Source organism: Eptesicus fuscus, chromosome 9 (genome assembly GCF_027574615.1).
Source record: "Eptesicus fuscus isolate TK198812 chromosome 9, DD_ASM_mEF_20220401, whole genome shotgun sequence".
Taxonomy (NCBI): Eukaryota; Metazoa; Chordata; class Mammalia; order Chiroptera; family Vespertilionidae; genus Eptesicus; species Eptesicus fuscus.
Window position 1 is genome coordinate 37,055,154 of NC_072481.1, and position 24,286 is coordinate 37,079,439.

At 41.3% G+C, this 24,286-nt stretch overlaps 1 protein-coding gene across 1 annotated transcript in view; it reads right to left on the bottom strand.

Moving 5' to 3' along the window:
- LOC103284047 (cytochrome P450 4X1) overlaps positions 1-11,628 on the bottom strand; it is a 40,485-nt gene extending 28,857 nt beyond the window's left edge. Inside the window, exon 1 of the mRNA XM_054720612.1 lies at positions 11,242-11,628. Within this exon, the coding sequence (XP_054576587.1) occupies positions 11,242-11,418 (177 nt within the window). The 5' untranslated portion in view covers positions 11,419-11,628. The remainder of the gene's footprint in view (positions 1-11,241) is intronic.
- Between the last annotated feature and the right edge of the window lie 12,658 nt (positions 11,629-24,286).

Consider the following 24,286-nt stretch of genomic DNA (forward strand, 5'->3'; position numbering starts at 1 on the left):
AGAAAAGAAAAAGAAAACCAAAAAACTCACCTTCTCAGTTGAGAAAACAGCTAACAGTGTATGTCATATGACAGTGACTTGGTCTGGGAATATAACATCTATACTAATAATAGCCTAGGTGGCATGATGCCCTCACATCGTTACAAGATGGCTGTCACAAGATGGCCACGTGCACAGTGGAGGTGGGGCCTGGTGGCCGCTCTGCACAGTGAGGCCTGGGAGGTCCCATGGCTCTGCATGGCACAGAGGAAGTCAGTCCCCGTGTCTCCACCGCCTCGCGTGGAGGAGGTGGGTCCCAGCAGAGGAGGTGGGTCATGGCAGGGAAGGGTAGTTGTGGGCAATCAGGCCGGCAGGGGAGAGCAGTTGTGGGCCATCAGGGTAGCAGGGAAGGGCAGTTGGGGGCAAACAGGTTGGCAGGGTAGGGCAGGTGGGGGCGATCAGGCCCTCGCAGGGGAGGGCTGTTGGGGGCCATTAGGCTGGCAGGGGAGGGCAGTTGTGGGTGATCAGGCCAGAGGGGGAGGGCAGTTGTGGGTGATCAGGCCGGCAGGTCAGACATCCCCTAAGGGGTCTCAGATTGGAGAGGGTGCAGGCCGGGCTGAGGGACACTCCCCCCCCATGCATGAATTTTATGCACCAGGCCTCTAGTATATTTATATTGAGAAGATAATTACCCTTTTTTGTTTAGAATGCTATAACCCAAGCTCAGGAATCCTAAGAAAATGTATAAATCAGAGTACAAATACTACCATTAGAAATGAACTTTTTGCCTGATACGCAGACTGCTACTAATGGTTCATTTAAGTAGTTCCATAAAATCACTGACAATAGATTCGTTTATATCGGCTTCTTGTATAACATGGGGTAGGATAGGTGTGAAGACCTATATGTGTGTCTGGGTGTGCCCAGCTACACATTTGAGCATGATCGTGAGGACTCTGACCTGCAAAAACACCCTAAGGCTGCCAAGTTCTTCCTTGTGTGACAACTCACACAGCATTTGCCATGTGATTTATTTGTTCTTACCCTCAGGACAGGTAGAAAACTTTAGCTCCCAATATCCTGTTACCAGTTAGCACCTCTAATCCATGAAGTGCTCCCGGATAGTTTAGGCCCCCTAAAAGATTGCAACTGTTGAAACTAGTTCCTGCAGACTCTTATTTGGTCTCATTCTGACAGTCAAGGCAGTGACAAGCACCCACCGACACCCTGAGTGGTTTGCCAACAATGCTAATATTTGTTCATTTGCAGAAAATAAACTTATTAAGTGCCTATTATATGCACCAAGTGATAGAGATACAGAGAAATATAAGACAGGCAAGGTCTTTGCCCTCATGGAACTTATAGCCTAGTATGAGGATTACTTTTTAGGTTAGAAATGATCATGGACACCCTCAGCCACAAACATTTAGTTATACTTTTAGTAACTCCTGTCTAGACAAAAAGTATAGAAAGTTATGTGAATCTTGTAATATATGAGTTGATATTTTTTTCATCCATGGCAGCATTAAATACATTTGAAAATACATATTACACATATTTAGGAGACATTGTTCAGAAATATTCGGAAATTATTTAATCCCTGGAGTCATAGTAACAGCTAACATTTACAAGCACTACTATGAGCTGGGTGCTTCCAAGTGCTATCTATGTTTAATATCCCTTAATTTTTACATCAGGAACCCTATGAAGCAGGCACAATTGCAATATCCATTTTACAGATGAGGAAATTGAGCCTTAGAGAAGTTAAGTAATCTGTCCAAGGTTGTACAGTTGCTACTAGTAGTAAGGATTCAAACCCAGGAAGAACTCTGGAGCCCAAGTGCCTTACTACTTAGCTATACGGACTTTCCCCGAATTACATACAAGTATGCATGTGGGCACGTGTGCGTGCACACACATATCCCTGCATATACAACACAATTGGTCCCACACACTGGCTGGGATTCATTGGTCTACTGAATAAGTATCAATCTACCTGGTCTTTTCTTTGTAGTCAATAGATCTTTGAATGAATGAATTTATTTAGCACCTAATATGTGTGCATTCAACAAAGTAGTTATTAAGCACCCATTATGAGCCAAGCACTGGGTTGATAGTGTTGAACCCTCCTCTCACAGATTTTGTATTCTAGTGGGGAGGAGAGCAGAATATAGTAAAGGAGTATATAATATGGTAATAGGGAATGATAAGTGCTAAGATAATAAAAACAGGGGATAAAGAGTACTTGAAGGCCCTATTTTAGTTTGAGGGGTCAAGGGCAGGTCTCTCTGAGGAAGTGATATTTGTTCAAAGGCCTGAATAAAGTGCAGGAAGAGCATTCCAATCAAAGAAGAGCATATCCAAAGCCCCAAGGGAGAAATTTTCTTGGCACCTTTGAAGAATAGCAAGAAGGCCAGCATGACTGGAACAGAGCAAGGAATGAAATTCCTTGTCTTACAGGGAATTTCCCTTACACACACCTATTCCTTCCGGAACCTAAAATGTTTTACAATACAAAATAGTTCCATCCTCTCCTTGCACCTGAGTAATGAATCATCAAAAGGAACATAGTCTGGCTGGTGTGGCTCAGAGGTTGAGTGTTGACTTATGAACCAGGAGATTGCAGTTCGATTCCTGGTCAGGGCATATGCCCAGGTTGTGGACTCGATCTCCAGTGTGGAACTTGCAGGAGGCAGCCAATAAACAATTCTCTCTCATCATTGATGTTTCTATCTCTCTCTCCCTCTCCCTTCCTCTCTGATATCAATATAAATATTAATTTTTTTTAAGGAACATAAAGGGCTAAAAAAAGGTAAAGAGGTAGGGTTGGTAATATTAGCCAGCTTGATATATCAGCCAACTCCAATCTTCAAAACTCTGAGAAAGGCCTCTCTTAAACACAAAAAATAATTTAGTGACAGTCAAGAGGAATACTAGTATAGACTTTAAAATATCATGAAGGCAAAGACCAATCTGAATGAAGATAAAACCATTCTATTTATGACTAGCAAATAGAAGAAAATATTCAGAAACAAATTTAACAAAAAAAGTGTAAAACATGTAGCCTGAAAACTAGAAAACCTTAAAAGAAAACTTAAAAGACTTAAATAGCTAGAAAGACACCCATGTTCATTGATCAGAAGACTTAATATTAAGATGGCAATATTTCTCAAATTGAACTACAGATCCAATGCAATCTGAATCAGAATTACAGCTGGCTTCTGGCTTCTGTGTAGATATTGGCAAACTGATGCTAAAATTTATATGAAAACCGGAAGCACTGAGAATAGCCTAAATGTCTTGAAAAAGAACAAAGTAGGAGAACTCATGCTTTCTGATTTCAGAACTTATCCATAAGGCAACAGTAATTAAAACAGTGTGGTATTGGCATAAGGATAGGCATATAGATCAATTATATAGAATTGAGAATTCAGAAATAAAGTTCCATGTTTATAGTCAATTTATTTTTGACAAAGGTACTGTGAGATAATAGAAATATATATAGTCTTCCCCCAATTCCTGGCACAGAGCTCCTAGAATCCTTGTAATGTCCTAAGTGACAAGAGTACTAGAAGCATCTTTTGTTCTAACATCTGGCCTTTGAGCCTGGTTTCTGACACAGGGTTCTTAACTCCTTGGACTTTCCTTGGTGATAACAGTGTCTTGGTGGGCTCCTGGGTGGGGGCTGGTCATCAGAAAGACTAAGCCATAATTAGAAACTTAGAATTTTTGGCCCACCTCCCATTCTTCTGGGAGGGGAGAGGGGCTGAAAATAAAGTTAATGACCAATCATACTTACACGATAAAGCCTTCATAAGCATCTGAAAAGTACAGAGTTTGGAGACCTTCCTAGTTGATGAACATGTGTAGGTGCTAAGAGAGTGGCACACCTGGAGAGGACATGGGAACTCTGTGCCCATTCCCACATATTTTGTCCAATGCATCTCTTCTATCTGGATGTTCATCTGTATCCTTTATCATACCCTTTTATGATAAACCAGTAATCAGTAAGTAAAGTGTTTTTCTGAGTTCTGTGATTCCTTCTAGCAAATTAAAAAAAATATTTTTATTGATATCAGAGAGGAAGGAAGAGGGAGAGAGAGATAGAAACATCAATGATAAGAGAGAATTATTGATTGGCTGTCTTCTGCATGCCCCACATTGGGGATCGAGCTCACAACTCAGCTCGTGTGCCCTGACTTGAAATCGACCTGTGATCTCCAGGTTTACAGTTTGATGCTCAACCACCGAACCACCCTGGCTGGGCACCTTTTAGCAAATTAATCCAACCTGAGGAAGGGGTCATGGGAAACTTCAATTTATTACTGATTGGTCAGAAGCACAGTAACAACATGGACTTGTAATTGGCAACTGAAGTGAAGGTGAGGACTGAGCTCTTAATCTGTGGCATCTGATGCTATTTTCAGGTAGGTAGTATCAAAATTGAGTTAAATTTTAAGACACCCAGTTAGTGTCACAGAATTTCTTGGTGTGGGGAGAACTGTAAAACATCTGGTGTCAGAAATGTTGTGGATGTGGTAGTGGTGTGAGAGTAAAATAGATACACAGAAGGAGGACTTGGGTTTCCCTACTCAGGTGCCCAAACAATTTAATGGGGGAAAGAATAGTCTTTTCAACAAATGGTATGGGATAACTGGGTATACACATGCCAAAGAATGAAGTTGAACCCCAACCTTACACAATATACAAAACTCAAAATGGATCAGAGATCTAAATGAAAGAGCTACAACTATAAAACTCTGTAAGGCACTTTAATTTAAAGGCCACCTAGAGAAGAAGTCATAAGAATTTAACTTTGAATATGGCAATTGTTTCTTAGATATGACAACAAAAGCATAAAAAACAAAAGAAAAAGTAGATCATTTGAACTTCTTTGTTGTCTTAAACCAGTAAGTTTTAGGATTTTAAAAATGCATTATACTGCTTGGTTGGCGTGGCTCAGTGGATTGAGCATCATAGCATGGACCAAGAGGTCCCAGGTTCAATACCCAGTCAGGCCACATGCCCAGGTTGCGGGTTCAATCCCCAGTAGGGGGGTGCAGGAGGCAGCCGATCCATGTGTCTCTCTCATCCATGTTTCTCTCTCTCTCCTTCTTCCTTCCTCTCTATCTAAAAATCAATAAAAACATTTAAAAATAAAAATGCATTATAAGGTAATTAATACAAGAATAAATGAAGAATAAGATGAACTCTTGGAAATTAAAATTGTGATAGCAAAAAAAAATTTTTAATTCTCACCCGAGAATATTTTTTCTGTTCATTTCCAGAGAGAGTGGAAGGGAGGGAGAAGTGGGAGAGAGAGAAAGAGAGAGAAAAATCAATGTGAGAGAGACACATCAATTGGCTGCCTCCAGCATGTGCCCCTACCTGGGCTGGGGAGCCTGCAACTGAGGTACATGCCTTTGACTAGGAATTGAACCCGCGACCCTTGGGTCCAGGGGCTGACACTCTAACCATTGAACCAAACCAGCCAAGGCATGATAACTAAATTTTAAAAATTGTAGAAAGATAAAATCAAGAAGCAAATTTTTGAATTTTGTTTTAAAAATAGAGGTCCAGGGAGAAACCAAGATCGCAGCATAGGTAAGCACCTAAACTGCTGCCTCACACAACAATTTCAAAACTACAACTAAAAGACAGAATGGACATCTTCCAGAACCACAGGAAAGCTGGCTGAGTGGAAATTCTACAACTAGAAGGAAAGAGAAACGCTCACAGAGAATCAGAGGAGCTGCAAGAGGCTGAGTTATGGAGACATGCACGCAGGGAGGAAGGGCGGCTGAGTGCCTGACTGGCTTTCTCTGGCGGAAGGGAGAAGGAATCTCCCGACTGCATTGAACCCCAGTTCTGACTGCACTGAACCCCAGTTCTGGGCAAAACCCTGTGGACCCAGGCTCATACAGGGGGAGTCTGGACTGTCAGGTAGAGAGAAAGGCACACAGAGACTCAGAGACTCGGGGGAGCTGCGGTGGGCAGGGGTCTGGAGACGTGTGCGCGTGAGTGTGCGCAGTAAAATCTGACTGCGGAGGTTGCCACCGGCTTTCCCTAGCGGAAGGGAGTCAGAAGCTCCTGACTGCACTGAACCCCAGTTCCGAATGCACTGAACCCCAGTTCCAGGTGAGCCCCTGGGGATCCACGCTCTTATGAGGGGAAACTGGACTGTCTGGCAGTGGGCGAAACTCGAGGGTAGCTTTCTCTCAGAGGTGCTTGCAGCAATTACCAAGGGACACTGAGACCCAGGGGCCTCAGGCAGGGCTGACGGGAAGCCAAGACTGTCTGCTCAGCTCTGAGACTCCGCCCCATCCAAGCTGAGCACATAGGCTTTTGCAATTTTGCAAGTCTGGTCCCATAAGGCTGTCTTCAGCACAGAAGGTTTCCCGGCATAGACACAGCTGATACTCACAACCAATTGGCCTGGAGGTCAATTCCTCCCAGTGATACCAACAACAATCAATACTTAACTACAACAAGGCTGTACACACAGTCCACAAATGGGTGCACCAAGAGTTTCCATCTCAGGTAACTGGGGAGGCCGACCCACTGGGCCATATAGAACACCTAGCACACAAAGCTACCCTACCAACTCAGGGAAGCAGCGAAAATGCGGAGACAAAGAAACAGATCACAAACAAAAGAAATGGAGGAAAACAAATGACTGGATATAGAATTCAAAACCATGGTTATAAGGTTTTTCAAGAATTTCCTAGAAAAGGCCGATAAATTTAACGAGACCTTCGAGGATATGAAAAAGGACCAACTAGAAATTAAACATACACTGACTGAAATAAAAAATATTGTACAGAGACCCAATAGCAGACTAGAGGAATGCAAGAATCAAGTCAAAGATTTGAAATACAAAGAAGCAAAAAACACTCAACTGGAAAAGCAAAAAGAAAAAAGAATCCAAAATGTTGAAGATGGGGTAAGAAGCCTCTGGGACAACTTCAAGCATACCAACATCAGAATTATGGGGGTACCAGAAGAATAGAGAGAGCAAGATACTGAAAACCTATTTGAAGAAATAATGACTGAAAGCTTCCCCCACCTGGTGAAAGAAATAGACTTACAAGTGCAGGAAGTGCACAGAACCCCAAACAAAAGGAATCCAAAGAGGACCACACCAAGACACATCATAATTAAAATGTCAAGGGCAAAAGACAAAGAGAGAATCTTGAAAGCAGCAAGAGGAAAACAGTTAGTTACCTACAAGGGAGTACCCATACGACTGTCAACTGATTTCTCAACAGAAACTATGCAGGCCAGATGGGAGTGGCAAGAAATATTCAAAGTGATGAATAGCAAGAACCTATAACCAAGATTACTCTACCCAGCAAAATTATCATTCAGAATTGAAGGTCAGATAAAGAGCTTCACAGGTAAGAAAAAGCTAAAGGAGTTCATCATCACCAAACCAGTATTATCTGAAATGCTGAAAGGTATTCTTTAAGAAGAGAAAGAAGAAAAAAGTAAAGATAAAAATTATGAACAACAAATACATATCTATCAACAAGTGAACCTAAAAATCAAGTGAATTAAAAATCTGAGAAACAGAATAAACTGGTGAATATAATAGAATCAGGGGCATAGAAAGGGAGTGGACTGATAATTCTCAGGGGGAAAGGGGTATGGGGGGTGCGGGAAGAGACTGGACAAAAATCGTACACCTATGGATGAGGACTGTGCGGGGAGGTAAGGGCAGAGGGTGGGGTGGGAACCGAGTGGAGGGGAGCTATGAGGGGGAAAAGGAGAAACAATTGTAATAATCTGTACAATAAAGATTTATTAAATTAAAAAAAATAAAAATAGAGGTCCAATCCAGGAGGTGCATATTCAACCAATAGGAGTTCCAGAAAGAGAGAAGAGAAAGCTTGAGAGGGTGATGGGAAGGAGGTATCAAAGAAATTGTAGTATTCACTATTATTGTTCTGTCCCTAACTCTTCTTCCTTACCACTTCAATGCATACCATAACCAGAACTTTTAATTATTAATTTAAGGGTTTCCCTTAGCCACTGGAGCCTGCTTTGTTGCCTACATAACAGTCTAGAAGTGCTGGAAATTTAACACTCCCTATGACCATCTTCCACCAACGACTGTCGGGAGTTAGTCTAAAAATGTCCCAGTTTCTTTACTCTTCAGGCAGGATAACTCTGAGTTATACATACTGGCTACCAGAGTTTGCCTGTGGTATTAAATACAGTTGTCCACAGTGGTAACTTGTTTGAAAATCAACCTTATGTTGACTGCCTTCTCATCTCTATCTCAACTGCCAAATCCTCTATCAAAGTTTCCTGGCATCATCTCCAAAATAAAATACTTGCTCTTGGATCCTTGTCTTAGGGTCTTATGCTGGGAAAACCTAAACTAAGACAAAGATTTTACATAAAATTTCCCAGAACTGATTAATATGAGTTTTCAGATAGAAAAAATTGCTGAGATAATAATTCAAAAAACAAACAAACCTAAGTGCCACACCTAAGTACATCATAATTAAATTTCAGAACACCAGAGGCAAAGGGAAGATTTTAAAGCTATTAGAGAGAGGGAGAGAAAAGGATCACATAATAAAGATTAATAATTAGCTAGCGGGGAGGATTCTGGAAAGATGCCAGATTAGGAAGCACCAGTAATCTGTCTTCCCACCTAGACAGCCACTGCACTGGCAGAATTTGTCAAATTTACCTATTTTCTAACTCTGGAGTCTATTGAAGGCTTGCACCTTCCAGGAGTAAGGTTTGGACTGTAAATTGCAGTTAATTTTTGTCAATTTCAGCTCTTCACACAGTAGCAGCTACCCATTCCCCACCCCCAGTCCCATAGCAAACAGTTACAGGTGTTCCTGGAGCAGCTTGGACACAGTGGGGTATGGAGGTGTGTGTGTGGGGAAGAAGCACCTTGTTCTACAAATATTGGGAATTATTTCTTCTGATCACAGAGGGGCACACAAAGAGGATAAAGGCCATTTTTATTATACCTCCCCCATTGTTGCAAGTCCCCTTGCTCTCACCCAACTGAAGTGGCTTCTAGGGAATTTTAAAGACCAGTGCCAATTTCTTCTGGCCATTTTTCTCTTTTTTTCTTGTTTGTGAACCATATATTAAAAACTAGGACATTCAAAAGCAACTGTATATATAAGGAAAATTAGAAAGTGGCCACACCTGTTCAAGGAAAAGCACAGGCTCAGAAAAGATCTGAGAAGACACTAAATTTACACCTCATGATGATCCTTGTCATATAGAGAGCTTACAACAATTAAAGAAACAAAAATCTAAAACAACACCCCCCATCAAACCCTGGAAAAGGGAGAGAATATTATTTCTTAAATAATCATATTATTAGATTGAAATGTCTAACTTTCAACAAAAAATCACAAGGCATAAAAAACAACAACAAGAAGAAAATATAACCCACTCAAATGAAAAATTTAATGAATAGAAATTGACCCTGAAAAAGATCCAAGAACAGCACTATTAGATGAAGACTTCAAAACAACTATGTTACAGATGCTAAAGAACGAAAGAAAGAGATGAAGAAAATTTTAAAAAGTGATGTATGAACAAAACACAAAAATCAACAAAAGGATAGAAAACCTAAAAAATGTTGGTGATTAAAAGTACAGTAATGGGAATGAAAAACTCACAGAGGGATCCAAAAGCACATATAATCAGAAAGAGAAAATGTCAATGAACTTGATGATAAAATGATGGAAACTATTGAGTCTGAGAAACAGAAAGAAAAATGATTGCAGGAAAGTGATCAGAGCATAAGGGACCTATGGGACACCATCAAGCTGAACAACATACAGTCTCAGAAGGAGAAGAGAGAGAGAAAGGGATAAAGGGAATATTTGAAGAAATAATGGCTGAAAACTTCCCAAATTTGATTAAATACATGAATATAGACATTTAAGAAGCTCAGTGAACTCCAAGTAAGATGAACTAAAAGAGACCCACCCAGAGACACATAATCATACTTTTGAAATCCAAAGACAAAAAGAGAACCTTGAAAGCAGCAAGAGGGAAGTGACCCTTTACATACAAAGGATTCTCAGTAAGATCAGCAGCAGATTTCCCATCAGAAACTTTGAAGGACAGAAGACAGTGGGTTGCAGAATGGAAGACATCTGTAATACTTTCAACAATAAAGATTTAAAAAATAATCCTGAGAGGTACTCTTTAATTCCTGCTTCACAGATAAAAAAACCAAAGCATATATAGGTGCACTGTGCAGTTCTAAGCCATTATTTACCAACATTTATTCTGCAATAAAATAATCTCATGGTAAAAACAACAACAACAACAACAAAAAAAACCCGTAAAGTGGTAGGCACAGGCACCCCTCCCCCCACACACACATACACACACACTCACACAACCGTTAATAAAGAGTCCTATATCCAGCAAAACTGTCCTTCAAAATTGAGGAAGAAATGAAGACATTTCTCAGATAGACAAAAGCTGAGGGAGGTTATTACCACTAGACCTGCCCTTAAAAATACTCAAAGGAGAAATGAAAAAACACTGCTAAGTAACCCAAAACCATATGAAGACATAAAGATCTCAATAAAGGTAAATGCATAGACAATTATAAAAGCTAGTATTATTGTAATAGTGGCTTGTAACTCAATTTTTGTTTTCTACATGATTTTAGAAATTAATGCACTAAAAGGAATTAGTAGTTTATGTTTTAATAAAACAAGGAATCCGGAGTAGGAGTGGATTTAAATAATAGGAGGAACCAAAAGGTAACAGCCTTCCTCTGCCATACAAACTTAAGTCAGTCAATATTTTGTGAGTGATTGGCTGGGGCTGCTCCCTGCTTCACAAGAATCTTAGGAAAAGAAAGTTACTTTTTTCCAGTTGAAATAGCCCAATGTTGGCAACTATTGAGTCCAATTTTGCACATTTTCTGCAATTAATAACTATTATTTAGAATAATACTTCCTAAAAATATTTTTACAATACGCGTGGAAGACTTTTTAAAATGCAGTACATAAATGCAAGAGATTGGTGAAGCTGAGATAGACCTGAGTTACACCATGCTTTCTTTTCCCAGATTCAGCTCCAGGGTGTTTCCCTTCCCCTGCAGGGCTGGGAGGGAGCAAAAGGAAAAGACGTGGAGAGCCACAAGCTGGGCCAGAGAGGTCTGTGCAGGGTGGAAGGATGGGAGGAAGGGTAGGGAGCAATCGCCTCTCCGCCCGCCTGTTTTCCAGCATCCTTTTTTGCCCCCCTCTTCCGTCTTACCTTCTGGTGGCCCGTTAACCAGTGGGGGGATGGACCTGGGAAGGCGCGCAGAACTCGCTGCAGCTGCTGCCTCCGCAGGTAGAGCTTGATGGCCTGCAGCAGCAGTAGGGTCAGGAATAACACGAACACCAGGTAAAAGGACCTTGTCCAGCGCATCTCCAGCCAGGAGGTCTCCATCACTCTGCTCTGCGGATTGCCGGCAGTTTCCAGGCAAGCGGGAGAGGATGAGCTTTCTGAAGCCTGGCGCTTGGGAAGGATCACGCTGCCCGCTGCTTCCCGGAGGCCTCCGGAAAGCTCCCTCCTTCCCCGGAAAGAGGAAGAGCGATGGGAGCGGCAGCTCAGGCTCGGCCAGAGGAGGTAGGCGCAAGTTCCAGGATTTCCAACCCTTTATTAAGGGATGCAAATCTTCATCCAGGACGACCTCCTACATCCTCCTGGAGTATCATATTTCAAGAGTGACCGTTTCCAAACAAAGGAAATTTGAAGTTAGGTTTTGAAATAATGCCAAGGTTGAGGTCATCATTTTTCTTCATTGCCACAAATAAATGGTAACCTGCTATACAAAAGACCTTCTTTCCACTCTGAAATTGTATCAAAACCCACAAGGTCTGTGGGCTAGTGGTGGGCATGTATAATCATTATATTTATATAGTGTGGCCTGACCAGTGGTGTGCTGGTGAATATTTTACATGTGGTGCTCACTCTGATTTCTAGTGTTTGCAAATGTCCACCATATCCTATTTCAAGCTGCCAGCAGAGTACCCTGAACCATGAATTGGGAAGAGATGTTAAGTAGCATACCATTGTACAGTAGTTCCACCATACACATGCAATCAGGGCCCTCAACATAATTTGTGGATCACAGTACAAAATGAAAACGTGTTAAAAATCTATTAATGAGATGACGACAGGGGAGCATTTAACCAAACACACACCCTTCTGGGTGCAAGGTCTGTGTGACTGCTCAGATTCCATGCCCATGAAGAGAGCTTTGGACTCAGGAGACATAAAAACCCTTTTGAGCACACATAATAGTAAATGTAGTAAAGTAGTTAGAAAGGAATGAGATTTTTATTACTTAGTAGATACTGAAGTAGGATCCAACAGACCCAGCTTCCCAAGCTGCTGTCCCCCACTCACAGCCTTCTTTATAGGCATTTTCCACAATTCACTTCATCATTGTGTATTATTGCTAAGATAGGCACCTGTTAAGTGTTGGATTTACAGCTGTAAACAATAAACACAATCTCTTATAACTTCTTATTCTCTTCCCTGTCACTGCCTCTCCACCGCCCCCCCCCTCCCCCATTCACCAAGCACCCACACCAGTCACTGGAGCTAGGTTTTGTTTGGCAGGTTAATGGTGAAGACAGACTCCAATGACAGTTACTTCATCTGGCCCCTCGACTGTTCCATTTTGTGCCACACCTATTTCAGCTCTCTCTTTCCTAGACCTTCCCACCCCTTGCCTACCTCTGTCTCTCAGCTAAAAGTGGGATAGTGGTGGGCGTGTATGGTTTTTAATTTATTTTTTAAACATGTTTTTATTGATTTTAGAGGAAGGGAGAGAGAGATAGAAACATTGACTAGCTGCCTTCTGCACAGCTCCTACTGAGGATCAAACACAGGCACATGACCTGACTAGGAGTCCAGCCGGAAACCTCTTGGTGATGGGATGACACTCAATTAACTGAGCCACACCTCGGGGCAGAATCATATGGTTTATACAATTAATGTTGAGTACATTGGCAAGGAAGTTTTAAAATATTGAGTAAGCAGTGAAATTTACATAGCAGGTTTCATGCAGAGGTCCAAGAACATATGGTTCCATCATTTTCTTCCCGAACAGCCTGGTGGTAAGAGAATGGTTATTTCCGGGAAGGAGGCATAGAGCTAATCCCACTCTCACTGTACACGAGCCAGTGCTGGCAATGCCAGGAAGCAAAGAAAGATCAAGAGTAAGCCTTAACTTGGGACTGTTCACAATCTGGTGGAGGGGACAGATAGGTAAGCAAAGAAATACAGTACAATGAATAAATGCTATAATTGGAAGGATTCCCATGGGTTATACAAGCAGACACTGAGACACTTAAATAAAAATGAATGTTGAGTGCCCTGGAGACAAGCTCAAGTTTGAAATGTGTTCATTGGAATCAGCTGTAACCATAGCTGTTGAAATGATCGATAGAGAAGCTAAAATAAAGTAGCTTGAGAAGTGAATATGATGGCAATTCCTTGAGACTGTGGAGAAAGTATTAAAAATTCTGAAAAGTTTGGCTATGTAAAAGAGGAGACTTGGGATGATACCCAGTTGTGGATTTGAGAATAGAAGGAAGTTAAGACTCCCTTCCTTCCTTCCATTTCTTGAAGAGTGCGAGAGGTTGGAATCAGTAGTGCAGTCGGCCTTGAAGTAGAAGGAAGAAGGAAAGGTTGGGACAGATGTAGAGTTTCACATTTTGTGGTATTTCATACCACAACAGAGAATAGCCCAAAATGTAAATCTCACTCACAATCTTCCTTTGATAGACAGTTTTGAATTATATTAACTCAATTTTACAACTTTAAGAACCAGCCTTTCTCTTTTTAATATGTGTCCACTCAAAATAGTTGAGTTTAAGAGCACATTGAAGTCATCTGATCAAGAATACACTTTGTTGATGGAGGGTAAATGAATCAGGAGGCTTTGGCTAGCAATAAATGACAAAGTTTAATTCAAGGGTCTTAGGGCTTGCCAACCCGAATTGCAAGTGGGCAATGTCCAGAGTGTTGTTAAGAAGAAAGAAAAGCTGAGAGTTCTTATAGTAAAAAGTACATTTTGAGGAAGAATCAGCCCTGCATTCTTACTAGTAGCCTCTGGATTGGTCTGAGATGATAATCTTTCAGATGTCCAACGTTCTAGATAATGGATCTCAGGTGGTCTGGAGAAATGAACATTCTTTCCTTAATCCTTCAGAGGGTATAGGAGATATATTTATAGAAATATAGATAGATATAGATATGGACATGGCTTTATATAGATATAGACATATAGATATATAGATATAGATATAGATATAGATATAGATATAGATATAGATATAGATATAGATATAGATATAGATATAGATATAGATATAGATATAGATATAGATATAGATATACAGAGTTCAAAAGTTTAAGTTTCCAGGCAAGCTAAAGCAGGAATAGAATCATTTCCTCATACCTTAACCTACTTGATTTGGTAATTTAGTAATTTTTTCATTCTTTTCCTCAATTTTTATAACATCAAGTTAAATAAATTCTCAATAATAAGTTTAACAATTGCCTTCAGTAATCCCTCACATTTGTGCAATATAAAAATAATAATTTTACCTGAGTATCAATAAATAACATACCTATTGGGCATGAGAATCTTTGCTAAGCTAGACTCTCATCAGGAGTAATAATAACATAAAAAATACTGAACACTTGCATATATGTCTCCATTCTCTCAGGTAGGTATTACCATACCCCCAGTATAGATAAACAAATTGAAGCCTAAGGAAGCTAGTAACTTGACCTAGATCTGTCCTCTGTATCACATGGAGCCTCCAAGGTATCATAAAACCCCTTTCCTTCCTGCCAGTTCTTCCCATTACACAGACACACAGTGAGTCATAAATTTACCAAAATTTTACAATAATAATCCACATTCATTATTAGCTAAATATTAACATTTAAAAACAAAAAGGAAAATCCACCTGAATTATACATTTTGAAGAGTTCAATATTACCAAATTCATGTAATTTATTTCTAATTAGTTTTCCACATGACCAATATATATATTTCCTTAAATTACTTTTTTAAAAAAATTTTTTTTTATTGATTTCAGAGAGGAAGGGAGAGGGAGAGAAAGACAGAAACATCAATGATGAGAGAGAATCATGGATTGGCTGCCTCCTGCACGCCCCCACACTGGGGATGGAGCCCACAACCCAGGCATGTGCCCTGACTGGGATTCGAACTGTGACCTTCTGGTTCACAGGTCGACGCTCAACCACTGAGCCACGCCAGCGGGGCAAATTACTTAAACTCCCGAAGCTTAGAGTAGAGTTACCTACTCCAACTAAAATGAATTTTGGATCTTGCTCAAAATTAGAAAATATACCTAAGTCCCTACATTATTGGAAAACAGGACCCACACTTCTCTGTGGACACCAAAAGAGCTTATTTTTCTACATGTAAACAGCACATAACTTTATTAACAACATGGTATTCATTCTGATAAACCAAACCCCTATGTAAACAAATATTGAACCTTAAAACTTTAAAGTAAAACTTGATAAGGAATAAAGTTAAAAACATGCTTTGTGTATAGGAGCGCATCTTTAAAATTTTTTATTGTTGATTTTCTTACAGATGTCGCCCATATTCTGTCCCTTGCCCATCTCTATCCAGCTCCAGCCCCTCCCTCTCTTGTTCTTGACCTCAGTACTGTGTGTGCCCATGGGCTATGCATATACTAGTATGTTCTTTAGCTAATCTTTTCACCTTCTTTTATCCAGTCCTCTGCACTTCCCTTCTTCTGAGTTCTGTCAGTCTGTTTCATGTATCTATGCCTCAGGTTCTGTTTTGTTCATCAGTTTATTTTGTTCATTAGATTCCACATGTAAGTGAGAGCATATGGTATCTGTCTTTCTCTGACTGGCTTATTTTGCTTAGCATAATAACATCCAGGTCCATCCATGCTGACACAATGGGTAAGAGTTCCTTCTTTTTCCACTTGTATAACATTCCACTGTGTAAATGTACCACAGCTTTTTTATCCATTCATCTACTGATGAGCACTTAAGCTGTTTCCAGATCTTGGCTATTATAAACAATGCTGCTATGAACATAGGGGTGCATATATTCTTTCTAATTGGTATTTCAGAATTCTTATGATATATTCCTAGAAGTGGGATCACTGGGTCAAAAGGCAGTTCATTTTACATTTTTTGAGGAAACTCCATACCGTTTTCCATAGTGGCTGCACCAGTCTGCATTCCCACCAACATTGTACTAGATTTCCCTTTTCTCCACATCCTTGCCAGCACTTGTTGTTTGTTGCTTGTTGGCGATGTGAGGTGATACCTCATTGTAGTTTTAATTTGCATCTCTCTGATGATTAGTGACATTGCACATTTTTCTTATGTCTATTGACTATCTGTATGTCCTCTTTGGAAAAGTGTCTATTCAGGTCCTTTGCTCATTTTTTAATTAGATTGTTTGTTGTCCTAGTGTTGAGTTGTACAAGTTCTTTATATATTTTGGAAATTAACCCCTTATCAGATGCATCATTGAAAAATATGTTCTCCCATGGAGTGGGTTCCCTTTTCATTTTGTTGATGGTTTATTTTGCCAAGCAGAATCTTTTTAGTTTGATGTAATCCCACTTATTTTTTCCTGTGTTTCCCTTGCCCTAGAAGATATATCAGCAAAAACACTGCTATGTATGGTGTCTGAGATTTTTACTGCCTTTTTATTCTAGAATTTATATGGTTTTGCAACTACATAATTTGAGCCAAATTATAAATGTGTTACTACTTTCATTTTTTTGAACTTCCATGGTTATTAGCACTAACTCTGTTAATCATGGTTATCCCATTGTGCTACTTAAAATTTTTAATATGAAGAAATATGTTCCACTATATCAACAAAGATTGCGATTATCAAAATAAAATTAGTGAAGAACCTGTTTTGCAAAACTTGCATGTATTTGTATTTATTATAATGATCTCAGCAGAATTGCAGATGTATTCATTTTTCAATTTTATTTTTACTGAATTTATTTAAAGACTTAATTGTATTGGTAATATGATGAGTCACTTGATTTTTTCTTTGCAACATTTATATTTTTTTGTAATAGGTTTTTGTCCACTTGAAATAACTGGGTTGAAGGAAGAAATGCAAGTATTTCAGCATCTATAGTTTAGATTTTGAAGTATTATAATTGCTAAATAATCTTGCTGTCACTGCCTAACAAAAATGATGATTGATTATAACCCTTTTGCCTAAAAACCCACACAAATTGGGAGCATGTCAATCTGCATATGCTCAGTGTGAGAACTGGCATTTCTGCCCTGTTCCTGCCCTGCATTAAACCTGCCCAAGGAACAATACCACTGAGCCAATAAATGGGAGCAGGAAACAGGGAAGTGTGGATTAATGTCTGCAAAAATTACCCTGCTTTGTTTCAGATCTATTTTCAAATGAAATTGCTGCCCAACTTCCTGCAATGTGCTGCCTCTGTGAATGGAACATCACTCCTGGACTCATTTGGTATTTAACTAAATGTCAACTTCTCTAAGCCTCAGTTCTCCCAATTGCAAAAGGGAATGAGCACCTATCATTGTCAGATATTGTGAGAATTACATGAGGTAACAAATGAAGAACACTGGGCACTGTGTTGAAGCAGTGAGTGCACACATGAATTTCAGTATTGCAGTTATCAGAGAAATAACGACTCCAGCCAGGGAGACCCAGGGAAGTGAAATAAGAGGTATGCCATTCATCCATTCAGTCATAAACAAATGTACACTAAATAAAAATATGTATTCTAAACAAATATATCCCATCAATAAGCAAATAGGCAAAGGGCTAGAAACATTGTCATGCAGTTTATTAGCTACCACGTATTTGCCACTTAGTGAATGTAAATTAAGTGAACCATTAACCATGGTTCAAATCTTCTCTTAAATGCCTTAATCCCTACATTTTCAAAAACTCGGAATGAACCAGCTATAACAGCCCACTATTGAGAAAGTGGTGTAGTGGCCTTTCCCCTAGAATAAAGCTAAAAGCTGGAAATTATTATATGTGCTGCTAAAGAACTAGAAAACATAGTCAAAACCTTTTAAATAGAAAGAAGGATGTTCAAATGCACAGAAATGAATTAGGTAACAAGATTAAGTAAAAGACTTTAATGATTTAAAAAAAAAACAATTTAAGTTTTTTATTGTTTAACTAGAGGCGCGGTGCATGAAATTCATACACTCGGGGAGGGGGGTCCCTCAGCCCAGCCTGAGCCCTCTCGCAGTTCTGGAGCCCAGGGAGCAGGCCTAAGCCATCAGTTGGACATCCTTAGCACTGCCACGGAGGTGGAAGAGGCTCCTGCCACTGCAGCTGTGCTCTCCAGCCATGAGCCGGGCTTCTGGCTGAGTGGCACTCCCCCTGTGGGAGCACATTGACCACCAGGGGGCAACTCCTGTGTTGAGTGTCTGCCCCCTGCTGGTTAGTGTGCATCATAGTGACTGGCCGTTCTGCCATTCGGTCTATTTGCATATTAGCCTTTTATTATATAGGATGGTCTTTGGTTGATTACTTTCCACCCACCCACCCACCCATGATCAGGGCAGGGAAGGGACGCATGAGGTTGGCCATCCGGGGAGGGACTGTGGGAGGGCTCCAGGGTATGTCTGGCCCAGCTCGCTAAGTCTCGATTGGCTGGACATGAGCAGTAAGCTAACCTACTGGTCAGAGCATCTGCCCCCTGGTGGTCAGTACACATCATAGCAACTGGTCAACTATCTGCCCCCTGGTGGTCAGTACACATCATAGCAACTGGTCAACTGGTCAACTATCTGCCCCTTGGTGGTCAGTGAACATTATAGCAAGTGGTTGAGTGGCCTTAGCATTTTATTAGCACACTAGAGGCCTGGTGCATGAAATTCGTGGTCTTGGGTGCGGGGTCCCTCAGCCCAGCCTGCACCCTCTCCAATCTGGGACCCCTTGGGAGATGTCCGACTGCCGGTTTAGGCCAGATCCCTGTGGGACATCCAGCAGTCGGACATCCCTCTCACAATCCAGGACTGCTGGCTCCCAACCACTCGCCTACCTGCCTGCCAAATTACCCCTAACTGCTTTTGCCTGCCAGCCTGATTGCCCCCTAACCACTCCCCTGCCAGCCTGATCGATGCCTAACTGCTCCCCTGCCAGCCCAATTGCCCCCAACTGCCCTCCCCTGCTGGCCTGGTTGCCCCCAATTGCCTTCTCCTGCAGGCCTGGTCGCCCCCAACTGCCCTCCCCTGCTGGCCTGGTTGCCCCCAATTGCCCTCCCCTGCTGGCCCAATCGCCCCCAACTGCCCTCCCCTGCCAGCTCAGTCACCCCTAACTACCCTCCCCTGCTGGCCTGGTCACCCGCAACCGCCCTCCCCTGCAGGCCTGGTCCCCCCCAACTGCCCTCCCCTGCCAGCCGGGTTGCCCCTAACTGCCCTCCCCTGCCCGCCCCCCTGCAGGCCCAATTGCCCCCAACTGCCCTCCCCTGCTGGCCTGATCACCCCTAACTGCCCTCCCCTGCTGGCCATCTTGTGGCAGCCATCTTGTGACCACATGGGGGCGGCCATCTTGTGTGAGGGTGTGATGGTCAATTTGCATATCACCTATTTATTATATAGGATTACACTTTGATTGGTTGAACAGACAATCGGACAACTGGACACTTAGCATATTAGGCTTTTATTATATAGGATGTATTACATAAGTCTTCTTTTTCCCCCATTGACCTCTCCCCGGCCACCCCTAAGCCCCAGCACATGCCCTCACCGCCCCCATCTATGTCGATTGGTTATGCTCATATGCATGCATACAAGTCCTCTGGTTGATCTCTTACCCCCTCTTCCCCCACATTCCCTCATAGGTTGGACAGTCTATTCGATGCTTCTATGACTCTGTTTTTGCTTTTGTTCATCAGTTTATGTTGTTCATTATATTCCACTAATGAGTGACATCATGTGATATTTATCTTTCTCTGACTGGCTTATTTTGCTTAGCATAATGCTCTCCAGTTCCATCCATGCTGTTGGAAATGGTAAGAATTCCTTCTTTTTAACAGCAGCGTAGTATTCCATTGTGTAGATATACCACAGTTTTCTAATCCACTCATCTGCTGATGTGCCACAGTTTTTTGTTTCAGACAAATTCACTTACTTTGGAGATAATAAGACTTTTAGACTCTTATAATTTTTCCAAAAAATCTACACCTGCAGGCTTCCAGTGAAGGCAGTGGAGTAGGGCAATGCAGTACTGCCATCCTCTCACACCACATCAAAATTACAACTAACCTACCAAACAACCATCATTCAGAATCATCTGAAGTCTAGCTAAACAGAAGTCTGATAACTAAGGACCTGTGGAAGAAGCTACATTGAGACTAGTAGGTGGGGCAGAGAGGCAGAATAAGCTGGTTCTACACCCATCTGTGTTGGTTAAAAATTGGGAGGTATATCTAGGTAGCAGAGGTGCCCCCTGAGGAGTGAGGGATCCCAGCCCTACACCCAGCTCTACACCTGGCCCCCTGCCCATGCTTACAATGCTGGGAAGAGAACCCCCATAACTTTTTACTTTGAAAATCAGTGAGGATTGTGGCTGAGTGAGACAGAGGGCTGCTCCAGTCCCAGGTGTTATTCTTAAAGAACACACACACAGACTTACTTAGACTCACTTGCTCTGAGCTCCAGTGCAGGTACAGCCATCAAAAGGCTCCAGAGACATACTGGGAATAACTGAAATGTCTGGCTTCAGGGTGATGGCTTGAGGGGAAGTTTTCTCACATACAGCAGTGCTGGTAAAGGCCATTGCTTCTTTGCCGAATCATCCCACTGACAGAGCCAGCAGACTGGTGTCATACCTGTGTCTCCATCAACTTGGCTGACATTGTTTGCCCCTGCCTCATGATTTCCTGAGACCATGCCCCACCTAATTTGAAGCTCCACTAGTACCTTTTTCATATAAACAGCTTTTTTTTTTTCTCATACTTCCTGAAATCTCTTAAAAATTCACAAATCCCAAACAAGCAGTGCCTTGCCTCATAATGTCCTATACCTCTTGGTAAGTGGTCCCAGGAGTCACATTAGTGGTAGCTGGCCTTGGTTTGAACCTTGGCCTCTCCTGGAAACTTCCAAGCCCAGCACAAGTAGCAGACATCTGCTAATTGCTCTGTAGCTCATGCTGGATGACCCTGAGCAGGGCACAGGCAGTGGCTGACCTTGGCATGCTTCTCACAGGAGGCCCCCAAGCCAGCACATAACAGTGAAAATCTTCAGATGCCAACTGAGCACCACCAGCTACCTCCATGAGCAACACACTCTTGATGTGCTGAAGCAAGTCCTGCTCTATGGGGTCACGCTGTATAGCAGATCCTTTACTGTACTTCCCGCTGATCAGCCTGAGCATACATCCCTTCCATTGACATGCCAATAGCAATCAAGCTGAAACTACAACAGGAGAGTGCACACAGCCCACACAAAAGGCACATCTGAAGTGCCCAGCTTGGGTGACCAGGAAAACTGTACCAATGGGTCCTTTAGGACACTTACTACATAAGGCCACTCTACCAAAACTGGAATATAGAGAAGCTCAACCTAGTACATGGAAATAAACAAAGGGATACAGCCAAAATAAGGAGACAAAGAAACATGTCCCAAATGAAAGAACAGAATAAAACTTTAGAAAATGAACTAAACAGAATGGAGACAAGCAATCTACCAGCTGTGGAGTTCAAAATACTTGTTATAAGGATGCTCCATGAATATAGGGGAAGACTAGATGAACTCAGTGAGAATTTCAACAAAGAGGAAATATAAAAACAAAGATAGAATACATAAAAAAGAACCACTATGAAGAAATGAAGAATACACTAACCAAAATGAAGAATACATCACAGGGAATCAACGGTAGAGTACACAAAGCAGAGGGTCAATTCAGCGATTTGGAAGATAAGAAAGCAGAAAACACCCAAGTAAGTAACAAAAAGAATTAAAAAAAAATAGGATTGTTTAAGGAGCCTCTGTGACAACTTCAAGCATAGCAACACTGGCATCATGGGGATGTCAGAAAGAGAACTAAGAGAGCAAGGCATTGAACACCTATATGAAAACATAATGACAGAAAATTTTTCTAATCAGGTAAAGGAACTAGACATAGTTCAGGAAGTAGAGAGTCCCAAACAAAATGAATCAAAAAGGGCCCACACCAAGACACATCATAATTAAAATGACAAAGGTTAAAGACACAGAGAGGATCTTAAAAGTAGCAAGAGAAAAGCAATTAGTTACCTACAAGGGAGCTCCCTCAAGACTGTCAGCTGTTTTTCTCACCAGAAACATTTCAGGCCAGAAGGGATTGGCACAAAATACTCAGAGTATTGCAAAGCCAGGATGTATAACCAAGATTACCCAGCAAGGCTATCATTTAGAATAGAAGGACAGACAAAGAGCTGCCCAGATAAGAAATAGATAAAGGAGTTCATCACCACCTAATCAGAATTACATGAAATATTAAAGGGCCCTTTTTAAGAAAAAGAAGAAAAAAAGATAAAACATGAATAATAAAATGGCAATAAATATATACTATCTATCAACAAATACTTTTATAAAAATGGATTAAATGCTCTTATTAAAAGACATATGGTGGCTGAAGGAATAACAAAGCAAGACCCATATATACATTGTCTACAAGAGACTCATCTCAGAATGAAAGATACACACAGACAGAAAGTAATAGGATGGAAAAATATATTTAATAAAAATGGGGATAAAAAGCTGGGGTAGCAATACTTGTACTAGACAAAATAGACTTTAGAACAAAGGTTATAACAAGAGACAAAGAAGGGCCCAGCAATTCCATTTCTGAGTATTTATCCAAAACTTAAAACACTAAGTAAAAAAGAAACACACATCCATTTGTTCATTGCAGCAGTATTTACAATAGCCAAGATATGGAATCAACCTAAAGGTCCATCAATAGATGAATGGATAAAGAAGTGGCACCTATGGAATATGACTCACCAAAAAGAAGAATGAAATCTTGCCATCTGCGACAGCATGGATCATCCTGGAGAGTATTGTGCTGAGTGAAATAAGTAGACAGAGAAAGACAAATGCCACATGATTTCAAACCTATATGTAATCTAAAAAAATAAACAAATAAATGAACAAGCAGAATAGAAACAGACTCTTAGGTACAGAGAACATTTTGGAGGGGATTTAGGGCTGGGTGAAAAAGGTGAAGGAATTAAGTACAAATTGGTAGTTACAGAATAGTCATAGGGATGTAAAGTACAGCACAGGGAGTATAGTCAATAATCCTATATAATAGAAGGGTAATATGCAAATAGACCAAACGGCAGAACAACCAAACAACCAATCAAAGTGTAATATGCTAATGATATGCTAAGGCTGCTCAACCGCTCACTATGACGTGCACTGATCACCAGGGGGCAGATGCTCTGAACAGTAGGTTAGCTTGCTGCTGGGGTCCGGACCATCGGGACTGAGTGAGATGGGCTGGACACGCCCTGGAGCCCTCCCGAAGTCCCTCCCTAGCCCGATTGTGCACTGGTGGGGTCCCTCAGCCTGACCTGTGCCATCTTGCAATCCAGGACCCCTCAGAAATGTCAGAGAGCCATTTTCAGCCCGATCCCACAGGCCACTCCCCTTGGGAAGGCGTCAGATGCAGGGCTCATGGTTGGTGAGCAGGAATCATGGCTCCCAATTGATCGGGACTGATTGGACATGAGGCAAAGTGGGGCCAGGATGAGAGGCAGCGGCAGGTAGGAGCTGCAGGTGGCGTTGGACTGTAGGTTTTGGCCCGATCCCTGCAAGCCATCAGACCCCACCCATGCACGAATTCATGCACCGGGCCTCTAGTATTGTAATAACTAAATATGGTGTCATATGGGTACTAGATTTACAGGGTAATCACTTTGTAAGTTCTATGTCTAATCACTGGGTTGTACACCAGAAACTAACATAATATTGTAAAAAAAAAATAAATAATAAGCCATGCCTGAAACACAAGGAAGTAGAAATAATAAGAGCTGACAGAAACATATTTTCAGAAATAGTCTCTCACTTGATCCTCCCAATTTTAGAGCAACTTAAGATTCATTTCACAGATAAGGACATGATGCCAGAGAAAGCGCCCAGGCTGAACCAAATGTGAAAGCAAGGCTAAATACATGTTCCTGTCCCAGCTTGGTCTCTTGGCAGTCATTGCAAAGGGACTGGCATATGTATTGTAAAAATTAACAAAAAGAAACCTCATTTA